Source organism: Carica papaya, chromosome 5 (genome assembly GCF_054855325.1).
Source record: "Carica papaya isolate Zhongbai chromosome 5, ASM5485532v1, whole genome shotgun sequence".
Lineage (NCBI taxonomy): Eukaryota > Viridiplantae > Streptophyta > Magnoliopsida > Brassicales > Caricaceae > Carica > Carica papaya.
Window position 1 is genome coordinate 44517528 of NC_142313.1, and position 20848 is coordinate 44538375.

Genomic DNA, 20848 nt, shown 5'->3' on the forward strand with positions numbered 1-20848 from the left:
CTAGAAAACCATCATTGTCTCTCCCAATACCTCTGGCTCCTGAACCTGCAACTCCAGATTCAAAATTTTTGAACAAAAAAGTCAAATTTCAAATGTAAATCCAACGGTAATAATTTTGAAAATTAATTTAATTGCAGTTTTTTCAAATAAGAAATAATCAAGCGTTAGTCGGCGTCTTGAAAAATGTGGTCTGATGTTTCTGTCAGCTTTTGCCCCCCCCCCCCCGCCCGCCTCTGCGTTACCCAATAAAAGCAAATCTTTCCTCTGTAACCCACTGCAATTTTTTGTCTTTGTTTTTTTTTTTGGGTTTTTGATAAATATATTATTTATTTATTTTTAATTTTTCTGTTTATTGGAACTTATTTTTTTTAGTAGTCTCAATATTTTATTATTGATCTTTATCTTAAATAAAAAAATAAAAAATAATTGAATTTATTAATTTTAAAAAAAAAATAGCAAGGGGTTCAATATATATATATATATATATTTTTTATAAAAAAAATAGTAATTCATCGTTTGTATTATACAAACAACGCAGTAATAAAATTTTTTCGAATATAAAAAATTCAAAAAGGTCCTACTACAATCTCGTAATATAATAAATCGCTTCGTTACAATTTTTTCTAACCCAACTCATAGAAACATTAGAACGAGGTATTAATGGCGTCTTGTAATCCTTAACAATAAGTCTAAATTTAAAGTCATTGTTGTATTTAATAGACATAATTTTCTATACCTAAAGTGCATTAATCGCTATAATGTTCAAACTTGAGATATAAGAGACGATATATCTCAATAATTTCCAGTAGCCTAATAATTTCGCCAAGGTAAGGAGACTGACCAGCAAGGAGTTCAATGTTAAATTCGTCTTATTTATTTTAATTTTTAAAAAAGTTATTTTAAATATACATAGATATGTATAAAAATATAAATAAAGAGTATTTTTTCTCACAATGTATATCCATTTTTCTTTCAACTAAATTATCGTTTCAAAATAGAAGAGAAACTAAATTTCTAACAAGAGATTTTCTCGGATTTTCTTTTATCCAAAATAAATCCTTTTACGAACATTTATCAATTTCCACTAATTCCTCTCCTCCTTCTATTTCTTTTAGCAATCCCTATCAAATTCTTCATTCTTTCTCTTTTTATAACGAACTCTCAAATATATTTGTCATTAATTCATACTGTTGATTTTTTTTTTCTCCTAGAGGGACGAAGGTTATCTCATCGGTGCTTGCCCTGCTATATGCTTATCAGGGCGAAGCGCCCTCGATTAATCTTCGAAAGGTAAATTTATTTGCAACTAATTTCTAATTGTCTTTTTAACTCAATTCGAATAATTTAGTAACTCCAATATGATTTCATAAAAAACTTTTGTTAATCATTTGTCATTAATCTTCTTATGGTTTTGGGGTTAATATTGCATTAATGATGGGTTAAGTTGCTTCATGTTAACTATAAATATATATATATGTCATATATTTGTCTAAATTTTTGTGGGTCATTCTATCCTATCTTAACTAAGAGTATATTCTTTTATTATTAGTCATATATATATATATATATATATAGAGAGAGAGAGTTTTGAGTGTAATTTACAAATTTGAACAAACTAAATAAGATAAAAATAATAAATCTTTGCTTCATAAAAAAAAATTATTTATTTTTTATATTTTATAAAAAAAGTTTTATTTTATTAATGAATCAAAATTTCACATTAATGATGATCATTTTTCCAATTTTGAAATTTTTTTGTCAAATATTTATTATTCAACATAAGTAAATATATATATATATATTAAATGTAGAAATAATGAATGACTATAAGAAAACCAAATGAGATAATAATGGGACCATTCTTAGAAAAGTAACTTTTACATTTTCTTCTTTGAAAACATGATATTTTTCTAGATTTTTTAGATCTGTTAGATTTCGTCAATACGTGACTTGTCAATATCACGTAATTTATATATGTAGCGTACGACTATAAATTATTTAATGAAATTAATTTTAAATGTTTATTTAAAAAATTTAAATAAAATAAAAAATATTTAAAAACTTAGATAAAAAATGCTCATAAAAATGGTAGAGGATGAGAGTAATACAAAATTGAATAAATTGCACATAGTTAGGTGTACATTTTTTTTATAATAAAAATAAGTAAATATATTCATTTTATTATTATATTTTTTAAAAATTCTATTACATACTTATACACATATTTATATATAAATATATATATGTGTATTTTACAAGTTTCCAAATATAATATTTATTGTGTTATTGTTTATTATTATTATTATTTGATAATTACATAACTATCATGTAATATTCATTTAGAAAATTGGACTTTAATTTATAGATATATTTTTAAAATAACTAAAATAGTTATAAATCTCATGTATTCAAATTATTTATATATATATATATATGTATTTGAAAAATCACATGTATTAGCACGTGTTTATATAACATAAATTCCTTATATACAAATATAAAATAAACATTAATTTTAAAAAATAATATTATTAATAAACTATTAAAAAAAAATACTTAAATAAGTTTAAAAGTTTTATATTTAAGAAGCAGCTGTCTCTCAAGAAACTTGAATCTATTCCCATTCTCTGCTTACGACTAGCAGCAGGGAAGACGAGGATCTTCTTCTCTTCTTTTTCTCTCTTCTCCCTTTTCTGCTCTGTGGTTCATTTCTCAATGTAAGCTTCTCACTTTCTTCTTCCATTTTGAGCTGAGCTTCACTTGTTAGTTCATTTCTCTGTTTGCTATGCTTCATTTCGCTCTTATCCGCACGTTTTCTCTCTCACTCGTATGTCTGTATAAGATCGTGCTGTTCATCTTTTCTTCTTTTACATCTTCCTTCAAATCAGATTATTCAAATGTGTTGTCTGTAAAAATTTGCACTCCCTTCTGTTTTGGCTTTTGCAAGTAGTATTGATATACTTAATTTAAAGTGATGTTTATGTGCTTAGTTTGTATTGTGCTCTTGACGGATGAAATCTGCAGATAAAAAACCAGAGTGATTGAACATAGTGACGAAAATGGCGAGATTCTCAATACCCATTTGGGGATTTCTTCTGTTATGCTGCTTGGCAGCCATAACTGAAGCACAATACATGAAGTATAAAGACCCACGTCAACTGATAAGTGCTAGGATCAAAGACTTAATGAGAAGGATGACTTTAGCTGAGAAGATCGGTCAAATGGTGCAGATCGAGCGTCAAGTTGCAAATCCTGAGGTCATGAAGAATTTCTTCATTGGTAAAGAACTAATCTTCTTTGAACATTCAGATAGTTAGATGTACAGTTCATTATTATGATAGTTCGGCCTGTTCAAAACTTTTTGCTTTTTATTTTGGGTTCTAAAAGCACTTTTATAACTAAGTAAATGATTAGAAAAAATTCAAATTTAAAATCTGATTTTGATTGCTTTACATATAAAAGCTACAGTTTGGAGCTTCTGAAACAATTTTTTGCCTTTAATAAGCATCTTTATTCAAAATCTCAAATTTTATTTTCACCAAACACACCTGCACTTTTTAACTAATAGCAATTTCTACAGTTATTTCTACTAAAACTGAATAAATTTTGATTAAAATCACTTGTAGTAAATAACTGCTTCCATAGTACTCTTAAAATGCCCACTTATATTTTGACTCAATATATGTTGTGCAAATGTGTTGTATAGGGAGTGTGTTGAGTGGTGGAGGGAGTGCACCGGCTCCCAAGGCTAGTGCTGAGACTTGGGCAAACATGGTGGATGAGCTTCAAAAGGGGGCTTTATCCACTCGCCTTGGGATTCCAATGATATATGGTATTGATGCTGTTCATGGGCACAACAATGTCTATGGTGCCACCATTTTCCCACACAATGTTGGGCTTGGAGTGACCAGGCAAGTAAATATAACTTCATATACAACTTGAATTCAGATAAGTGCTTGTGGAAAAGTAAATATAACTTTTCTACTATATATATCTTGCTTTTATGGTGGGTGTTACCTAATCCTTATTAATAATATAACCCACATTACTTTGTTGTATCTTAGATTGAGCTAATCATCTTATTATGGTGAGATCATTTTGAGATTTTAATTAATTGATCTTTCTGGGGAGGTAAAGAGACCGGAAAATCTTTTTATCAAGTACCCAAATAATGTTTCTCTAAGATCAATTTGGATGAGTTAGGATTTTGTTTTCAAGTAAAGTTAACTTAGAAAAATGAAACTTAGATCACTCTGTCAGTCAAGTTCTTAGATCCTAAATGATCTTGCTTCCATTTGGCTTCCCTGTGATGTGACTGTTTCAGTTAAAGGAATGGTTTAATGGTATTTATATTTTTGAATACTTGTACATTCAGGGATCCTCAACTTCTGAAGAGGATTGGAGATGCAACTGCTCTTGAGGTTCGAGCTACAGGAATCTCATATGCCTTTGCTCCATGTATTGCGGTAAGCAAATGTTTTCTGTTCTTCAATGTTTCTGTAAAAAAATAAAAATAAATAAAGTATGATACTGATATTGTAGCATATTTTCTCCACTTCTCTTTTCCCAGGTTTGCAGGGATCCTAGATGGGGTCGGTGCTACGAAAGCTATAGTGAAGATCCTAGAATTGTTCGAGCAATGACTGAAATTATATCTGGTTTACAGGGAGACCTGCCAGCCAATTCTCGGAAGGGTGTTCCATTTGTTGCTGGAAAGTAAGAACCTTTCTGTTAACTTGTATTATCAATTTGGATCCTTGCTTAATCACATCCACTGGTGAGAAATGACACTTTCAACTTGTTTGAATTTGGTTGGTTCAAATCTAAAAAAGAGTAATATAAGCCACCAAAGGTGCTTCCTCTTGATGATTCCCTGTCTGAAAACTTGATGGGTCAGTGTTTCCCCCCCTCCCTTTCTTGACTTTCCCTTCCGTAAACTGGTAGTTTTCTAATTTTAGTATTTATTCAATCCAACTGCTTTGAGATCCAGCTGAGAATTATGCATTTTCACATGTCTTCTTGCACATACATCAAATCACCTCTAAGTTTATTTGCTTTTCTTGTGAAAGAAAAAAAGGGTTATCTGATTTTGTTGTTTTGTTAAAAGGTGGAGCATCCTCTCTATCAAAGAAATTTAAAAATGCAAAAAAAAAAGAAGGTTGATATCTTTCTAGATATATACCTATTTACATTTCACGTGTCTGGGAATGACTACATTAACATGTTGTAGGGATATTTGGGGTGGCCTCTCATGAGTAAGTGCCTTCTTGATTGTGGGCCATTTGTTCTACCAAGCAGAAAAACTTTGTGACAAAAATGAGATAATCAGGACCCATTACTCCTTGAGTGTTCAACATCTCCAGGAAACTGAGCTTTTAGTATCCCATTACTCTTTGAGAGTGCCTTCTTGATTGTGGGCCATTTGTTCTACCAAGCAGAAAAACTTAGTGACAAAAATGAGATAATCAGGACCCATTATTACTCCTTGAGTGTTCAACATCTCCAGGAAACTGAGCTTTTAGTATCCCATTACTCCTTGAGAGTGCCTTCTTGATTGTGTGCCATTTGTTCTACCAAGCAGAAAAACTTGGTGACAAAAATGAGATAATCAGGACCCATTACTCCTTGAGTGTTCAACATCTCCAGGAAACTGAGCTTTTTAGTATCCCATTACTCCTTGAGAGTGCCTTCTTGATTGTGGGCCATTTGTTCTACCAAGCAGAAAACTTTGTGACAAAAATGAGATAATCAGGACCCATTACTCCTTGAGTGTTCAACATCTCCAGGAAACTGAGCTTTTTTTAGTATCCCATTACTCCTTGAGAGTGCCTTCTTGATTGTGTGCCATTTGTTCTACCAAGCAGAAAACTTAGTGACAAAAATGAGATAATCAGGACCCATTATTACTCCTTGAGTGTTCAACATCTCCAGGAAACTGAGCTTTTAGTATCTTATCCTAGTTTAGAAATTATCATCTCAATTCACATTATATTTCACTTGTTTTCTGTAGTGATGTAAGCTAGTATTTCTTTTTTGATATTTTGGGTGTGTCTCTATCATGTGAACTTGTCTTGGCGTCGGGTCTTCGGAAAGATCTCCATAGAGATCTCACTTTTCAATTGGTGCATACCTCAGTAAACAGTTGCTTGTTTTCTGGAAAGGTCCTATATAATTTGCATCTTTGTCCTATGACATTAATTCATCAGAAAATAAATAATAAATAAAAACCAAAAATCTGACAAGTTTTTTTTTATCAGTTGATATAAATATTCAAAACTCACGATCTGCTGGATAAAAATGTGATATGTTCTCTTAAAATTAAAATTTAGTCATTTTACTGTGATTGTAATGCAAGAAACACAGCACAAGATGGGAGTCAGCATCGTTAGTACCATGTAAAAGAGTCTAGATGATTGGTTTGACTTGCCAAAATCAGTTTGATGACAGCTTGTATCTGATTATCTTCATATTACAAACAATAGAGTTTTGTTTTCCTACGGGGGGAATTATTAATCATGTCTTTTGGTATGGTTCTGTGTCTCTGATTCATTTAACAGATGAGTACTCTGATTTTTTGGTTCAGAAGAATATGAATTGTTGTTGGGTGTGTACCTGTAAAAACAATTCAGCATATTCATCAAGTTAGTTAGCAAATGCAATTTTTTAAGAATTAGAAAATGGGATCGAATCGTTCCTTGCCTTTTGTCAGGAACAAAGTTGCAGCCTGTGCCAAGCACTATGTTGGAGATGGGGGCACAGTAAGGGGTGTTGATGAGAACAATACTGTCATTGATGCAAGGGGATTGTTCAGAATTCACATGCCTGCATATTATACTTCCATCAGCAAAGGTGTTGCAACAATTATGGTATCATATTCAAGCTGGAATGGAAAGAAGATGCACTCTAATCGTGAACTTATAACCGGTTTCCTCAAGAAAAAGTTGAAGTTCAGGGTAAACAAAATAATTTGTTTGAATGAACTACCTTGCTTCTCAATTCTGTACTCGGGCAAGCAATTTCCAAGTCTCATTGAGTTCTTTGTTTGCAGGGATTTGTCATATCAGATTGGGAGGGTATTGACAGGATAACCTCTCCTCCTCATGTGAATTATGCATATTCTGTCCAGGCTGGAGTTGGTGCTGGAATTGATATGGTCAGTCAAGCTAACACTTTTTTTTTTCTATGGTTCGTTTTTCTTTTTGATACTATAAATTTTTTAATGTCTTTGTGGTTGTTTTGCAGATCATGGTTCCCAATAACTACACAGAATTCATCGATGTACTAACCTCTCATGTTAAGAGAAGAATCATTCCCATTAGCAGGATCGATGATGCTGTTAGGAGGATCTTGAGGGTTAAATTCGTCATGGGTCTCTTTGAGAATCCTTTCTCTGATCGCTCACTTGTCAACCAACTTGGTAGTCAGGTCTGTTTTACGATATTTTAAATTTGTCAATATCCTTTCTATAAACTTATTGACTATCATGAAAGTTTGATTTTTACTAAAAAAAATACTACATCTTCAACAGCAACATAGAGATCTGGCGAGGGAGGCTGTGAGAAAATCTCTTGTGTTGTTAAAGAATGGTAAAACGGCTAATAGACCGCTGCTTCCTCTGCTGAAGAAAGCAGCAAAAATATTAGTTGCAGGAAGCCATGCCGACAACTTGGGTTATCAATGTGGGGGTTGGACAATTGACTGGCAAGGTCTTTCTGGCAATGATCTCACCGCTGGTATGTTCATGTTTACCCAGTAAACTAGTTATGTCTTTATGAACAGAGTGACCCTGAAAACAATCATACACACATAAAAATGGGATAGCTGACTTGTCCCTTTAGTTTGGAGTCTATTCTGAATTTATGCACAGACACAGCCTGAGCTTTAGAAAAACAAAACCAAATTACATTTTTACCCTTCGCGGCTTCGTCATTTTCAGAACAAAATCTTTTAGTTTGTTTTGCTATTAATTAAACAAAGCAGGTAACTATCTTATTTTAATGACCACCATGAGTTACAAGCGGTTTCAACATTGTTCTTTGTTGCAGATTCTTTTACAATCTTTGACAGTGACTGAAATTTAAGTGTAGCTTATGGAACAAAATTAGAGAATTTTTTAAACTTTCTTTTTGAAAAGTGAGTTTTAAAAGGCATGCTAAACTTTCATTATTAGAACAAAACGTAAGATATAGAACTCGAGTTGCTTAGCCTGTTGGTTATTGCGTTCGTACTTCTATTTGCTTCGGTGGGCTGCTTCAAGTTAGACTACCAAGGTGGGTTGAACTGCATTCGAGCATTTCAAGTTAGGAATCTTTTGCCTTGTGGTTATGATCCATCAGTTACTTTTATGTATTTGAGTATAAAAAAATCATAACGAAAACCATTTGCATGAGCAGGAACCACAATCCTGAGTGCAGTGCAGAAGACGGTGGATCCTACCACCCAAGTTATCTACAATGCCAATCCCGATGCGAACTTTGTCAAGTCCCAAAAATTTGATTATGCAATTGTTGTTGTCGGTGAGCCTCCATATGCTGAAATGTTCGGAGACAGCACGAATCTAGCAATATCTGAGCCCGGCCCAAGCACCATCACCAACGTGTGTGGCTCAGTCAAATGTGTCGTTGTTGTCATATCCGGTCGCCCTATTGTTATCCAGCCGTATCTCCAGAAAATTGATGCACTTGTAGCTGCTTGGCTTCCTGGAACCGAAGGCCAAGGTGTTACTGATGCTCTATTTGGCGATTACGGGTTCACTGGTAAACTTGCCAGGACATGGTTCAAGTCAGTTGATCAGCTTCCCATGAATATCGGAGATCGCCATTACGATCCTCTATTTCCATTCGGGTTTGGCTTGACAACTAAACCTACCAGAATCTAAGATCCCTCCAGGCTTTAGTGGTAGTTTTTATTGCCTCATATATGCTGCTGCATTTTCCCTTTCTGGTTTGTTGAGGGAAAAAAACTATTCTTACAAGAATAGAGCAAGTCATTGATGAGATTTATGATTGCTTTGAGCAACAAGAACTTCAGAAAATTAAATTATTGTATTGAAGAAAATCAATCAACTGTTTGTTTATTATACTAGAGATTATCAAATCAACCGTGAGATTTTATAACTTTATTTTACGAAATCCAGCTTCGCGATGCTTATAAACGCCTCGCGGAAAAGAATCAACTAAAAATTTCTAAGTTAATTTTTCGATAAGACGAAAAAAAAAGTAGTTCTATTTCTATTAATGATTAAACACCTATTAAAGAAGATTTACCGATACAATATTTTTGTGGTTAAACACTTGAAAAAGTATTTAGTTTCAACGGAAAGAAAATTTCACAACAACTACAACGGACTCACAAACATGGTGAAAAATTACCTAGTTTCAACGAAAAAAATTTCATGATAGATAAATTAAGACGGATTAATATTTGATATAATATTTTGGTACTTAAAAGACTCTTATGTGTTATTTAAAAATTACGAATTCAAATTTTATTGAACACGAAAAATTCGTTACTTGACGTGTGTATTAAGAATTTAAAACAATCGATTTATAATGTTTAATTTAGTAAAATTAATAATTTAATTTATTAATGTGTTGATAAAACTATGATAATTCACTTAAATAAAATTTTAATAAAATTATTATATTTTTAAATAAAAAAAATTATATAACAGTTAAATTTCTGTAATATTATTTATTATTGTATTTAGATATATTAAGAAGGAAATAAAATTTATAAAATTCTTTTATTTTAATTTTTTAAAATGTCTTTTTTTCTACTTTTAAGAGATTTTGTGTTCTTGAATATTAAATATAAAATTAATTCTTATACATTAAATGAGAAAGGATTACGTTATGATCTCTGCCAATCCTATCATAATATATATATATATATATATATACACACATGTGCATATATTTCACCAAAATTTACCTTATTTTAACATTAATTTTCTAATTTCTTCATAATTAATTTCTCCATTACTGTAATTTTGAAACTTTGAACTCTCATATTTTTCCCATATACAAAAGAAAAATAATCTAATCAAATCAAGTGTATTCCATTTACGCAGACAGTCATTTAATGCTATGAATACAAATGAATTCCCATTTCCATACACATATACATACAGTTTCTTCATTGTCCAGGAAAAAAATCTGGTTATTCAAATTCCAAACAAATTTGCCATTTCAGAAATCTGTATCTTCTTCAAAATAAATCTTATAAATACTCTTCTTCTCCCCCACTTCCTCATTCGTCGTTTCATCTCGGGGAGACAGAACTTGTTCATCTGGGTAAAGCCAAAGGAATTATTTTCAATTCTTATATACGTATATATACATGTATAAATCACGGGTTATTGTTTTTCAGGTATACGTACTGATCTGAAGACGAAAAAACATGATGAAGATGAAGCTGACCCTGCTGGGTCTATTCCTGCTCCTCAGTTCAACAATGGCGGAAGCCAACTCAGGAGTAGGAATAGACCATATGAGGTATAGAGATCCAAAGCAGCCGTTGAACAGACGCGTTAACGATTTACTGAGTCGGATGACTCTACTCGAGAAAGTGGGTCAGATGATTCAAATCGAACGCCAAGAAGCCACGCCGGAGATCATGCGCGACTACTCCATCGGCAGCTTACTGAGCGGCGGCGGCAGCGTCCCTCGCGACCGAGCTACGCCTCGAGACTGGATCAACATGTTCAACACTTTTCAAAACGGCTCCCTCTCCAGTCGTTTAGGGATCCCCTTGATTTACGGCATTGACGCTGTTCATGGCCATAATAATGTTTATAAAGCCACCATTTTTCCTCATAATGTCGGACTCGGTGCCACCAGGTGAGTCAACTCAACTCAACTCGACTCGACTCGACTCCAACTCAACTCGCTGTTTAAACACGCTGTTACAGGGATCCTGAGCTGGTGAAGAGGATTGGAGCGGCGACGGCGCGTGAGGTTAGGGGAACAGGACTAAATTACGCTTTTGCCCCTTGCATTGCGGTCTGTAGAGATCCAAGGTGGGGAAGATGCTATGAGAGTTACAGTGAAGATCCCAAAATTGTGAAAGCCATGACTGAGCTTATACCTGGTTTACAAGGTGACCTTCCCGCGAATTCTCCGAAGGGCGTCCCTTACGTCGGAGGATCGTAAGTTACTCGTCACTTTTCTCGTATATTCGTATCAAATTCGTACTAAACATTAAATAACTTTTTATATAAAAAAATATCATAAGTATTTTTTACGTTGAGATTGAGTTCGTAACTAAATACTCACTAATGTGTAGTACGAAAAGATATCATAATGTTTATTTTTCGTACAAATATCATTTTTCTCGTATATTTGGATTGAACCCATTACTAGATAACAAATAATTTTTAATACGAAAAATATCATAACAAAAATATATTATACATTTTTTTATGTTGAGATTGAACCAATGACTAAACATTCATTAATTTTCGTACTACGAAAAAATATTGCAATGTTTATTTTTTGTAAAAATGTTAAGAAGGATGGTAAATTCAAGTCATTTTCGTCAACTTTTTATACGAAAAAAATACATGTTTACTTTTTGGTAGGGATAAAGTTGCAGCGTGCGCGAAGCATTTCGTGGGCGATGGCGGGACGACGAGAGGGGTTGATCGGGGTAATACGGTGGTGGATTGGAAAGGTTTGATGAGCATTCATATGCCTGCTTATTATGATTCGGTTATCAAAGGAGTATCAACTGTTATGGTTTCTTATTCGAGTTGGAATGGTAAAAAAATGCATGCCAATCGTGATCTCATCACTAATTTTCTCAAGAACACTCTTAAATTTAGGGTAAGTGATCTACATTTACAATTGTTATTTTATTTCACGAGTTGATCTTTGTTAAACTCTTCGAATTCAACCTAGTCAGATTTCTATTTTGACGATTCGATCTTTATTGTTTTGTATTAATATAAAACGATCAGTCAGATAAATTATAAATCTTACGCGATTCAAAAAATTAGAAAAAAGTTTAAATCTACTCCAAATTCTTTGGGATTGGTTCGAGTTTAAATTTTTTTTAAGAGTTACGTCGTGTTCGAGTATATAACAAAACTCCGAATTCGGGATTCTTATTATTATTTTTCATAATTTAAAAATTAAAAATTTCAAATTGCAGGGTTTTGTCATCTCCGATTGGCAGGGCATTGATAGAATCACCGATCCCGAGCACGCGAACTTCTCACAGTCGGTCCTTTTAGGCGTTAACGCAGGAATCGATATGGTCAATATATACACTATATGTGATGAACTATATATCAAATATCAGATTTAAAGAAAGATTAATCCACTGTCTTCTACAGGTCATGCTTCCTTACAATTACACCGAGTTCATTAGTGTTTTGGTAAAACATGTGGAAGATAATCTCGTTCCGATGAGCCGAATTGATGATGCTGTTAGAAGAATCTTAAGAGTGAAATTCGTAATGGGTTTATTCGAGAAACCATTTGCAGACGAAACTTATGTTGATCATGTCGGAAGTCAGGTTAAAGATCAGTAGCGACTCTCGAACTTTCTTTTTATATATAAAATTATATATATATATATATATTTTTTTTCACCATGTGATAACAGTACTCTGAAAGTGTGTGTAAGTAATAATCTAGTTTGCTGTAGGCTCATAGAGATTTGGCAAGAGAAGCAGTTAGGAGATCTCTTGTTCTTCTCAAGAATGGAGAAAATGCAGATGAGCCTGTACTTCCACTGCCGAAGAATGCTTCAAGAATCCTTGTTGCAGGAACTCATGCCAACAATTTAGGTTATCAATGCGGTGGATGGTCCATTGCTTGGCAAGGTCTTAGCGGCAACAATCTCACCGCCGGTATACACCTATACATAGATCTATACATACATACATATAATGCACACCATTTCTTACAAATCTCCCATACGTAAAATTCACGAACAGGAACAACGATTCTGAGTGGAATCTCAGCAGCCGTGGATCCAACCACGGAGATTGTCTTCAGTCAAAACCCGGACAAAGCTTTTGTCTCATCAAACAACTTCTCCTACGCCATTGTCGTCGTCGGCGAGTTCCCCTACGCCGAACTCGACGGAGACAACACCAACCTGACCATACCCGAACCAGGTGGTCGGACCATCAGCACCGTCTGCGGCCAAGTGAAGTGCGTCGTTCTAATCGTGTCTGGTCGGCCGCTGGTGGTGCAACCTTATCTGGACCAGATCGATGCCCTTGTCGCCGCTTGGTTGCCGGGAACGGAAGGAGCCGGAGTGGCCGACGTTCTGTTCGGAGATTATGGATTCGCCGGGAAGTTACCTCGTACTTGGTTTAAAACGGTTGATCAGCTGCCGATGAACGTCGGAGACGATCGCTATGATCCTCTTTTCCCGTTTGGGTTTGGACTCACTACAAAAGCTGTTAGTAATGTCACTGTGGGTTAATTTAGTTTCCTGTTTTGGATACAATCAGGGTTCTAATTAGTTTCCCGTTTTGGATATATCGGGGTTCTAATTGTTACATATATTTATTAATATAATATTCTTATTCTATGGTAATATTTTTAATTATTATTTTATGTAAAATAATAATTTTTTAAAATTTTTTTTGTCTTATGTTTTTTATATTAGTTTTTTTAAAATATGAATTTTCTTTTTTTTTTTTTAGAATTTTTTTAAAATATTTTAATGGGGATAAACATTTTAGAGAAATTTTATTAATTTTTATTTAAAATTAAATATTAATTTTTATAATATTAGTCATAAAAATATATTTTCATATAAATAAAAAATATAATAATAAAAAGGAAATATAATTGGCTACGTAACAAATAATTGAAACAGAAAGGGAAAGCAACAGCGCGGTCTTCTTCTTCTCTCGTCTCTTTCCTTCTTCTTCGTTACACGTTTGTTTGGGAGAATTGTAAGAAATTATATGCATATATATATATATAGATGTATAGATTTATGTATGGATGTATGCCGGCGGTGAGATTGTAGCTACTAAGACCGTACAGTCTGTTCTCTCTACTCTTTTATCCTTTTATAGGCGACAGCAGACTTCTGAATCGGATTCTTCGCTCGGAAAAATTTTTCAAAAAATCATGGAGTCTCATCTCATATCCGCGCTGAAATCTCGCGGTGTTATCTTTATCCCCGCACTGAAAATTCTCCGGGAATCCGAAGCTTATCTTCTTGTATGTTTCCTCCTCTATTATCTCTATCTTTTAATTGGCTGGAATTAACAATAAATACTTCGCTTCTTCTCCCCAACAATCACACAATTAATTTTCACTCTTCAGAATTCGCCCTTTCTTCTTGTCTAGGTAGGCTTCATATTAGCCTTGCTATTTGGCATGTTTTTGCATTATGTCATATTATTAGGTTTTAGTCTAGTTCTGATTTACTGTGGATTAGTAAATGATTTTATTTATTTTTTTCATATTAGTTTTTGCATTGTATATCATATTAATTTTTATTATTGTTCATATTGGCTTTTGCATTGTATATCGTAGTAGTTTTTGTTGTTGTTCTGATTTACTGTGGATTAGTGAAGAAACCTCTGTTTCATATCAGTTTACTGCGGATTAGTGAAGGAACTTCTGTTTCATATTAGTTTTTGCATTGTATATCATATTAATTTTTATTATTGTTCTGATTCACTGTGGATTAGTAAAGGAATTTTTGTTTCATATTAGTTTTTGCGTTGTATATCATATTAGTTTTTACTATTGTTCTAATTTACTGTGGATTAGTAAAGGAACCTTTGTTTCATATTAGTTTTGCATTGTATATCATATTAGTTTTTATTATTCTTCTGATTAACTGTGGATTATTGAAGGAACCTTTGTTTCATATTCAGTCAAATTCTTAAAGGAAGAAGAAAAAGACATTGATGTTGTTGGGTGCTTACAGTTTTTTCCCTTATACAGCTGTATTTGATCAAAGCCATATGTATAAGTAGAATTATATATAATGTGATGTTGTTTTCAGGTGTATTCACCAAGGAAAAGCAAACAGGATGAGGATGTCAATGTTTTTGCTGGGTCTTTTGTTGCTAATTGGCTCTGCAATGGCTGAGGCAAGGCCATACGAAGACCATATGTCGTACAAGGACCCAAATCAGCCTGTGAACAGGCGAATCCGAGACCTTATGAGCAGGATGACACTAGCAGAGAAGATAGGCCAGATGGTGCAAATTGACCGCAGTGTTGCAACTCCTGAAATCATGAAGAACTACTCCATTGGTAGCCTTCTTAGTGGTGGAGGCAGTGTCCCACGCCCTCAGGCCACTCCTCAGGAATGGATAAACATGGTTAACTCTTTCCAGAATGGTTCTCTTTCCAGCCGGTTAGGGATCCCCATGATCTATGGCATTGATGCTGTTCATGGCAACAACAATGTCTACAAGGCTACTCTCTTTCCTCACAATATTGGTCTTGGGGCAACCAGGTCAGTCAGCTCTACATAAATCACAAGAATTCAATTCTGAATACAACCCATTTATCAACTCTTGTGGTTTTGTTACAGGGATCCTGAGCTTGTGAAGAGGATTGGTGCTGCCACTGCTCGAGAAGTTAGAGGAACTGGCATTAACTATGCTTTTGCACCTTGCATTGCTGTATGCAGAGATCCAAGGTGGGGAAGATGCTATGAGAGTTACAGTGAAGATCCCAAAGTTGTGAAGGCCATGACAGAGATTATACCTGGATTACAAGGGGATATTCCCGCAGATTCTCGCAAAGGTGTTCCTTATGTTGGAGGACAGTAAGTTCACTTTTCCTTCTTCTGGGTGCTAAATATTTGACATACTGTTTGTTGTAGGGTTCTTCTGTAACTTTTCGATTTGCTGATATACATGATTAATTTACAGGGACAAGGTTGTTGCCTGTGCAAAGCACTTTGTGGGTGATGGTGGCACCACCAGAGGCATTGATGAGAACAACACTGTGGTAGACTGGCAAGGTCTCATGAGCATCCACATGCCGGCCTACTACGACTCGATCATCAAGGGAGTTTCGACTGTCATGGTTTCTTACTCCAGCTGGAATGGCAAGAAGATGCATGCCAACCATGATCTTGTCACCAATTTACTCAAAAACACACTTAAATTCAGGGTAATTTTCAGTTTGGTAACTTCCTGTGTTTAGAATTTGATTTATTTATTTTCCTAATTTAACCATAAACCTCCTTCAAATGCAGGGTTTTGTCATCTCAGATTGGCAGGGTATTGACCGAATCACCTATCCTGACCATGCAAACTACTCATACTCAGTCATGCAAGGCCTTCATGCTGGAATTGATATGGTTAGTAATATCAAGTGTTTGGAAGAAGTTATTTATATTCAGTTTATCCCTTCTTAATTAAGTTGATTATTTTCTGCAGGTCATGGTTCCTTTCAATTATACTGAGTTCATTGATACCGTAACAAAGCTTGTTGACGATAAAGTAATTCCAATGAGCCGCATTGATGATGCTGTCAGTAGAATTTTGAGGGTCAAATTCACAATGGGTTTATTTGAGAAACCATTGGCTGATGAAACTTATGTCGATCAGATCGGAAGCCAGGTAAAATTAGTATCAATTTAAATTTCTGCTATACTGGTTTCTTTGTCAAAATTTTCTAATTGACCAACATCAATTTATAGGCTCATAGAGATTTGGCAAGAGAAGCAGTTAGGAAGTCTCTTGTTCTTCTCAAGAATGGAAACAATGCAGATGAACCTGTACTGCCATTGCCAAAGAATGCTTCAAGAATCCTTGTTGCAGGAACTCACGCCAACAATTTAGGCAATCAGTGTGGAGGATGGACCATCACCTGGCAAGGTCTTAATGGCAACAACTTCACTGCCGGTATATGCTATATTACTCAATTCACATTCACCTACAACTTTTCAAAAAACAAAACCCATAAAAATATGAATCATGGGTGCTAATCAACATATATATACACAACATGAATATACGAGTGTAAGATTGCTAATTTCTTGACCATGAACAGGAACCACTATCCTGAATGGAATTGCAGCAGCTGTGGAACCAAGCACAGAGATCATGTTCAGCGAGAACCCGAATGCAGATTTTGTGAAATCCAACAACTTCTCCTACGCAATAGTTGTGATCGGTGAACAGCCATATGCAGAGATGAACGGGGACAATACCAACTTGACAATACCGGAGCCAGGTGCAAGCACAATCGGCACAGTCTGCAGCGAAGTGAAGTGTGTAGTAGTGATTGTGTCTGGTAGGCCTCTGGTGGTGGAGCCTTATGTTGATCGAATTGATGCACTTGTCGCTGCTTGGTTGCCGGGATCCGAAGGCCAAGGAGTGGCTGATGTTCTATTTGGAGATTACGCGTTCGCCGGAAAATTGCCTCGGACTTGGTTCAAGACTGTTGATCAACTGCCAATGAATGTTGGTGATGCTCATTATGATCCTCTTTTCCCCTTTGGATTTGGACTCACTACTCAGCCTATTGCTAATACCACCATGGCTTAATTATTTTCTTTTTTTTAGCTTTTAGAATTTGTAGGTTGTTAATATTTTTCATGGGTATATAAGTATATGTTTTGGAGTAAACAGATGCATAAGAAATATATATATATATATATTTTATTATTATGATATTCTCTTTTACTTTTTTTTATTTGGAATTATGTATAAGAATGTTTATATTGTTGGAATATTTGGTTCAAGTAATTTAATATTTAACATATATTTAGTAATGATTATATTTTAATAAAAAAATTAATAATATTTTATAAAAACTTACTATTGTTACTATTAATTTATTAATTAATTATCTAATTAAATTTATTTTTTAAATACATAAATATAATTTAATAATTTTAGTTTTTTTATTAAAAATATGTTAATTATAATTAAAATATTAAAAATTAAATTGTAATTAATATTATTAATTTATTATTAAATTTAAATTAACACTAAAGTTGGCATGGAGAAGATGTTACGTTATCCAGAATGTATTGTCTTCAAGGCATTTAATGGCTGCCTCAAGAAACCAGCACAAACCATTGAAGAGATCAGAACCTGATGGAAGTAACAGTACAGTCTCTCTACCATGCTAATCTTCCTCTAACCTCTTCAATCTCTCGACTTCCGACCTCTCTTTTTCAATCCAAGCCTCTTCTTCTTCATTCTCCTCATTCATGGAAGCCACACCAAGCTGTTGGTGTTCGGATCAGCGCCGTGCAATTCAGGAATATTTCAGCTCTAAATGCCTCCTCCAATGGCGATTCTCCATCATCAACCGATGTTGCAGAAACTGAAACGTGGCTTCTTCAACCTGTTGGTCAGTCGGTCACTTTTTTCTCTCCTCTTCTTCCTAATGTTTACTCTAGTCGTGTCTTGTTTGCTTGGATGATGATGATGATGATGATCTCTGCTGTTTGGGATTATAGGCGATGGGGATTCGAGGCACATAGGTTATAAAGTTGAAATGCCAGGTGCTTTTGAAATTGCCTCTGTAAGAATCGCCGACTTAAATTTGATTTTACTGTGAATTTTGTTTTTCTTTAGGTGTATTCGTCTCTCTCCTCCATACCTAACTGTAATTTCCTTGAGAATAAATTATTATGTCTAGAATGATGTTACTGTTGGCCGGCTTCCTCAGAAGGCAGATATGGTGATTCCAGTTGCAACTGGTGATTCTCTTCCCTGTTTAAATCCCACTGAAAATGTGATTCTTATTGAATGTTATAGGGAATGTTAAGCTGATTAGCAACGTCCGAAATCTTAGGGATTTTTCTTGTTTCTTCATTAATTTGTTCCTATTTTTCCTCCATCCTTGTTCCTATTTTATTCTTGCTCTCATCTCTGCTTATACAGATTTCTAGTACTGCTATAAATGATTATTCTGCCAAAAGAATCGATTTCATCAAACAAAACTTTGTAACAGTGTCTGCTGTGCATGCCCGCATTCAGAAAGAAGGAGGTAACCTTCTGGTGACAGATTTGGATAGTACTAATGGAACGTTTGTTGACGAGAAGCGGCTGAGACCTGGACTTGCTGTTCCTGTGTCTTCTGGAAGCTGTGTTACCTTTGGTACATCCTTGACTCCCATCACCCACATTGAATTCTTCAATGCATGTATATAGGTATATGCAGTTAGCACAAACTTGCACATTAGATGCTTGTAAAGTTTAAGAAATGTTTTAACACTTGGTGAGAAACCAAGCTTGCAAAGCATCAAGAAACAATATGTTTGTTGCGTTTGCCATATAGGGTACATTGATATAAACACTTTGGTAAATTTTCGTTGATTAGAACTTGTAAAATAGATGTGGTCATTAAGTAAACTTCTGTTAATTAAATTACAGAGTAAAACTCTGAGTCTCCCTTTTGCTTGTTTGCTTTTTTTCCTTTTAAGGGATAACTGCTATCCCAAGAAACAAAGGGAAGCAAACATGGTGGTATGCATGGACAACTCTTTGACCGTCCCAATTAGATAGAGCTTCCCTAGTTAAGGCTTGAACAACCAAATATATTCTCTAGGAATCCAAACAAATGCAATATAAAGAAAAGACTATCTTAAATCACATACATCTTCGAAAAGTTAACCAGATTAAGAACTAGGAGCAGAGGTAGAAAGTAGAGCTTTGTAAACCATCTGGGAATTATCTTTTGCTTTTTATTTTCATTCGATTCCAATCTAATTCCTCAATTTATTTACTGCACTGTTCTTGTATAGTAGATAGATGTTTGAACCAACATTCTCACAAGATAAATTTTCAATTCCTACCTAATCCAGCAATTAACTAAACGGAATGTAAGAGTTAAAATGAGAACTGAATTAAACAGAAACTTTAAATTCTTTAGTGATACATAAATACGGAGATTTTTTCCCACTTAAATCTAGTTTAGGGGATGTAAAGCAGGAATTCATACGAGTAATTACTTTCTTTCATGTAACCTAACCCTCCATGTATCCAAAAAAATCCAATAAGGCTTCGTGCTTTACACAAGTCTCTGAATTTTAGTTCCTTGTGTTCTCAGTAGCAATTGAATGGGATCTTATTTGTGCATGTGTAGAAATTTTATCCTTATCAAAATTCTCTATTAGGAAACTGTTTGGTATATCATCACTGGCTTAAAGGGAGTTTACTTTGTTTGTAGGGGACACTCATTTGGCTATGTTCCTTGTTTCGAAACTAGAGAAAGTTGAACCACAACAATCTGAAGATAAACCAGAGTCTGATAGCCTAGCTGGAAGTACCGATCAAACCACTAGTTAACCTAACGAAGGACCTCCGAACTACATTTTTTCCCCGAACTGTTTGTATTCTCACGCAATTTCTTTCCTTTGAATCTGACGAGGCATTAAAATGTATAATTTCCCAAGAAATGAAATCTTCTCCTTGTCTTCTGTGGAAAAACCTGAAAACATTTTTTTTTTTTTTGGTATGTTCTTTCGTTACATGTAAATTGATTTGTGAAACATATATAAGAATTTATATAAGTTGAATTATTAGTCGCTTGATTTAAATATTCGAAAAGAGTAGTTTTACCAAATATAACAATAAAAACGAAAGATACTAAAAAATTTTCTTTCTTTAAACCATCATCTCTTTATTTCATTGTCTCTACTTTATTTCAATTAATTTTTTCATGATATTATAAATGCATCTTGGTATGAACTTCTTACTTAAAAACTCGGGATACAATATATATTATTATATAAGAGCTACAATCAATTCCGACCTTAGCTCAGTTGGTAGAGCGGAGGACTGTAGTTGTAACATGCTGGAATCCTTAGGTCGCTGGTTCGAATCCGGCAGGTCGGAATTTTTTTTTAAAAATCAAATTTCGTGGTTTTTATTGAAGGTTTCCTG

The 20848-nt window shown here is 34.2% G+C and overlaps 4 protein-coding genes and 1 non-coding gene across 7 annotated transcripts; all 5 read left to right on the top strand.

The window, feature by feature from the left end:
* The first annotated feature begins 1156 nt into the window (after positions 1-1156).
* LOC110810687 (uncharacterized) lies at positions 1157-9079 on the top strand. Of its 2 annotated transcripts, none has more exons than XM_088219218.1 (10): positions 1157-1290; positions 3025-3279; positions 3707-3911; positions 4376-4466; positions 4571-4716; positions 6710-6953; positions 7049-7153; positions 7243-7425; positions 7529-7733; positions 8394-9079. In XM_088219218.1, exons 2-10 carry the CDS (start codon positions 3060-3062, stop codon positions 8876-8878), a joined length of 1884 nt encoding a protein of 627 aa, XP_088075344.1. In that variant the 5' UTR covers positions 1157-1290; positions 3025-3059; the 3' UTR covers positions 8879-9079. The 2 variants fall into 2 exon arrangements, with proteins under 2 accessions (XP_088075344.1, XP_088075343.1); XM_088219217.1 differs by lacking the exon at positions 1157-1290 and adding an exon at positions 2586-2717.
* A 1017-nt stretch (positions 9080-10096) lies between these two features.
* On the top strand, positions 10097-13554 carry LOC110810688 (uncharacterized). Its single transcript, XM_088219219.1, has 8 exons — positions 10097-10295; positions 10372-10841; positions 10913-11149; positions 11582-11825; positions 12154-12258; positions 12338-12520; positions 12652-12856; positions 12944-13554. Exons 2-8 carry the CDS (start codon positions 10402-10404, stop codon positions 13438-13440), a joined length of 1911 nt encoding a protein of 636 aa, XP_088075345.1. The 5' UTR covers positions 10097-10295; positions 10372-10401; the 3' UTR covers positions 13441-13554.
* A 261-nt stretch (positions 13555-13815) lies between these two features.
* LOC110810719 (uncharacterized) lies at positions 13816-17622 on the top strand. 2 transcript variants are annotated; one of them, XM_022036977.2, is made up of 8 exons: positions 13816-14192; positions 14989-15447; positions 15526-15762; positions 15869-16112; positions 16198-16302; positions 16382-16564; positions 16645-16849; positions 16998-17622. In XM_022036977.2, exons 2-8 carry the CDS (start codon positions 15017-15019, stop codon positions 17492-17494), a joined length of 1902 nt encoding a protein of 633 aa, XP_021892669.2. In that variant the 5' UTR covers positions 13816-14192; positions 14989-15016; the 3' UTR covers positions 17495-17622. The 2 variants fall into 2 exon arrangements, with proteins under 2 accessions (XP_021892669.2, XP_088075346.1); XM_088219220.1 differs by lacking the exon at positions 13816-14192 and adding an exon at positions 14215-14321.
* Positions 17623-17967: 345 nt separating this feature from the next.
* LOC110810689 (SMAD/FHA domain-containing protein) lies at positions 17968-20496 on the top strand. Its single transcript, XM_022036931.2, has 5 exons — positions 17968-18308; positions 18418-18482; positions 18600-18660; positions 18915-19061; positions 20133-20496. The coding sequence occupies exons 1-5, from the start codon at positions 18050-18052 to the stop codon at positions 20249-20251; spliced, it is 651 nt and encodes a 216-aa protein (XP_021892623.2). The 5' UTR covers positions 17968-18049; the 3' UTR covers positions 20252-20496.
* A 216-nt stretch (positions 20497-20712) lies between these two features.
* On the top strand, positions 20713-20800 carry TRNAY-GUA (transfer RNA tyrosine (anticodon GUA)). Its single transcript is given in 2 exon segments — positions 20713-20749; positions 20765-20800. It is a non-coding gene; the product is annotated as a tRNA-Tyr (tRNA).
* Positions 20801-20848: the final 48 nt, after the last annotated feature.

Bases quoted from the DNA above. Each gene is read 5' to 3' on its own strand.
- LOC110810689 (XM_022036931.2), top strand. From the start codon at position 18,050: ATGGAAGTAACAGTACAGTCTCTCTACCATGCTAATCTTCCTCTAACC. The intron at 18,661-18,914 runs GTGATTCTCTTC...ACTTTGTAACAG, and splicing joins GGTGATTCCAGTTGCAACTG to TGTCTGCTGTGCATGCCCGC. The intron at 19,062-20,132 runs GTACATCCTTGA...CTTTGTTTGTAG, and splicing joins TGGAAGCTGTGTTACCTTTG to GGGACACTCATTTGGCTATG.
- LOC110810687 (XM_088219218.1), top strand. From the start codon at position 3,060: ATGGCGAGATTCTCAATACCCATTTGGGGATTTCTTCTGTTATGCTGC. The intron at 3,912-4,375 runs GCAAGTAAATAT...TTGTACATTCAG, and splicing joins GTTGGGCTTGGAGTGACCAG to GGATCCTCAACTTCTGAAGA. The intron at 4,467-4,570 runs GTAAGCAAATGT...CTCTTTTCCCAG, and splicing joins CCTTTGCTCCATGTATTGCG to GTTTGCAGGGATCCTAGATG.
- LOC110810688 (XM_088219219.1), top strand. From the start codon at position 10,402: ATGATGAAGATGAAGCTGACCCTGCTGGGTCTATTCCTGCTCCTCAGT. The intron at 11,150-11,581 runs GTAAGTTACTCG...ACTTTTTGGTAG, and splicing joins GTCCCTTACGTCGGAGGATC to GGATAAAGTTGCAGCGTGCG. The intron at 12,259-12,337 runs GTCAATATATAC...TGTCTTCTACAG, and splicing joins TTAACGCAGGAATCGATATG to GTCATGCTTCCTTACAATTA.
- LOC110810719 (XM_022036977.2), top strand. From the start codon at position 15,017: ATGAGGATGTCAATGTTTTTGCTGGGTCTTTTGTTGCTAATTGGCTCT. The intron at 15,448-15,525 runs GTCAGTCAGCTC...GTTTTGTTACAG, and splicing joins ATTGGTCTTGGGGCAACCAG to GGATCCTGAGCTTGTGAAGA. The intron at 16,113-16,197 runs GTAATTTTCAGT...CTTCAAATGCAG, and splicing joins AAAACACACTTAAATTCAGG to GGTTTTGTCATCTCAGATTG.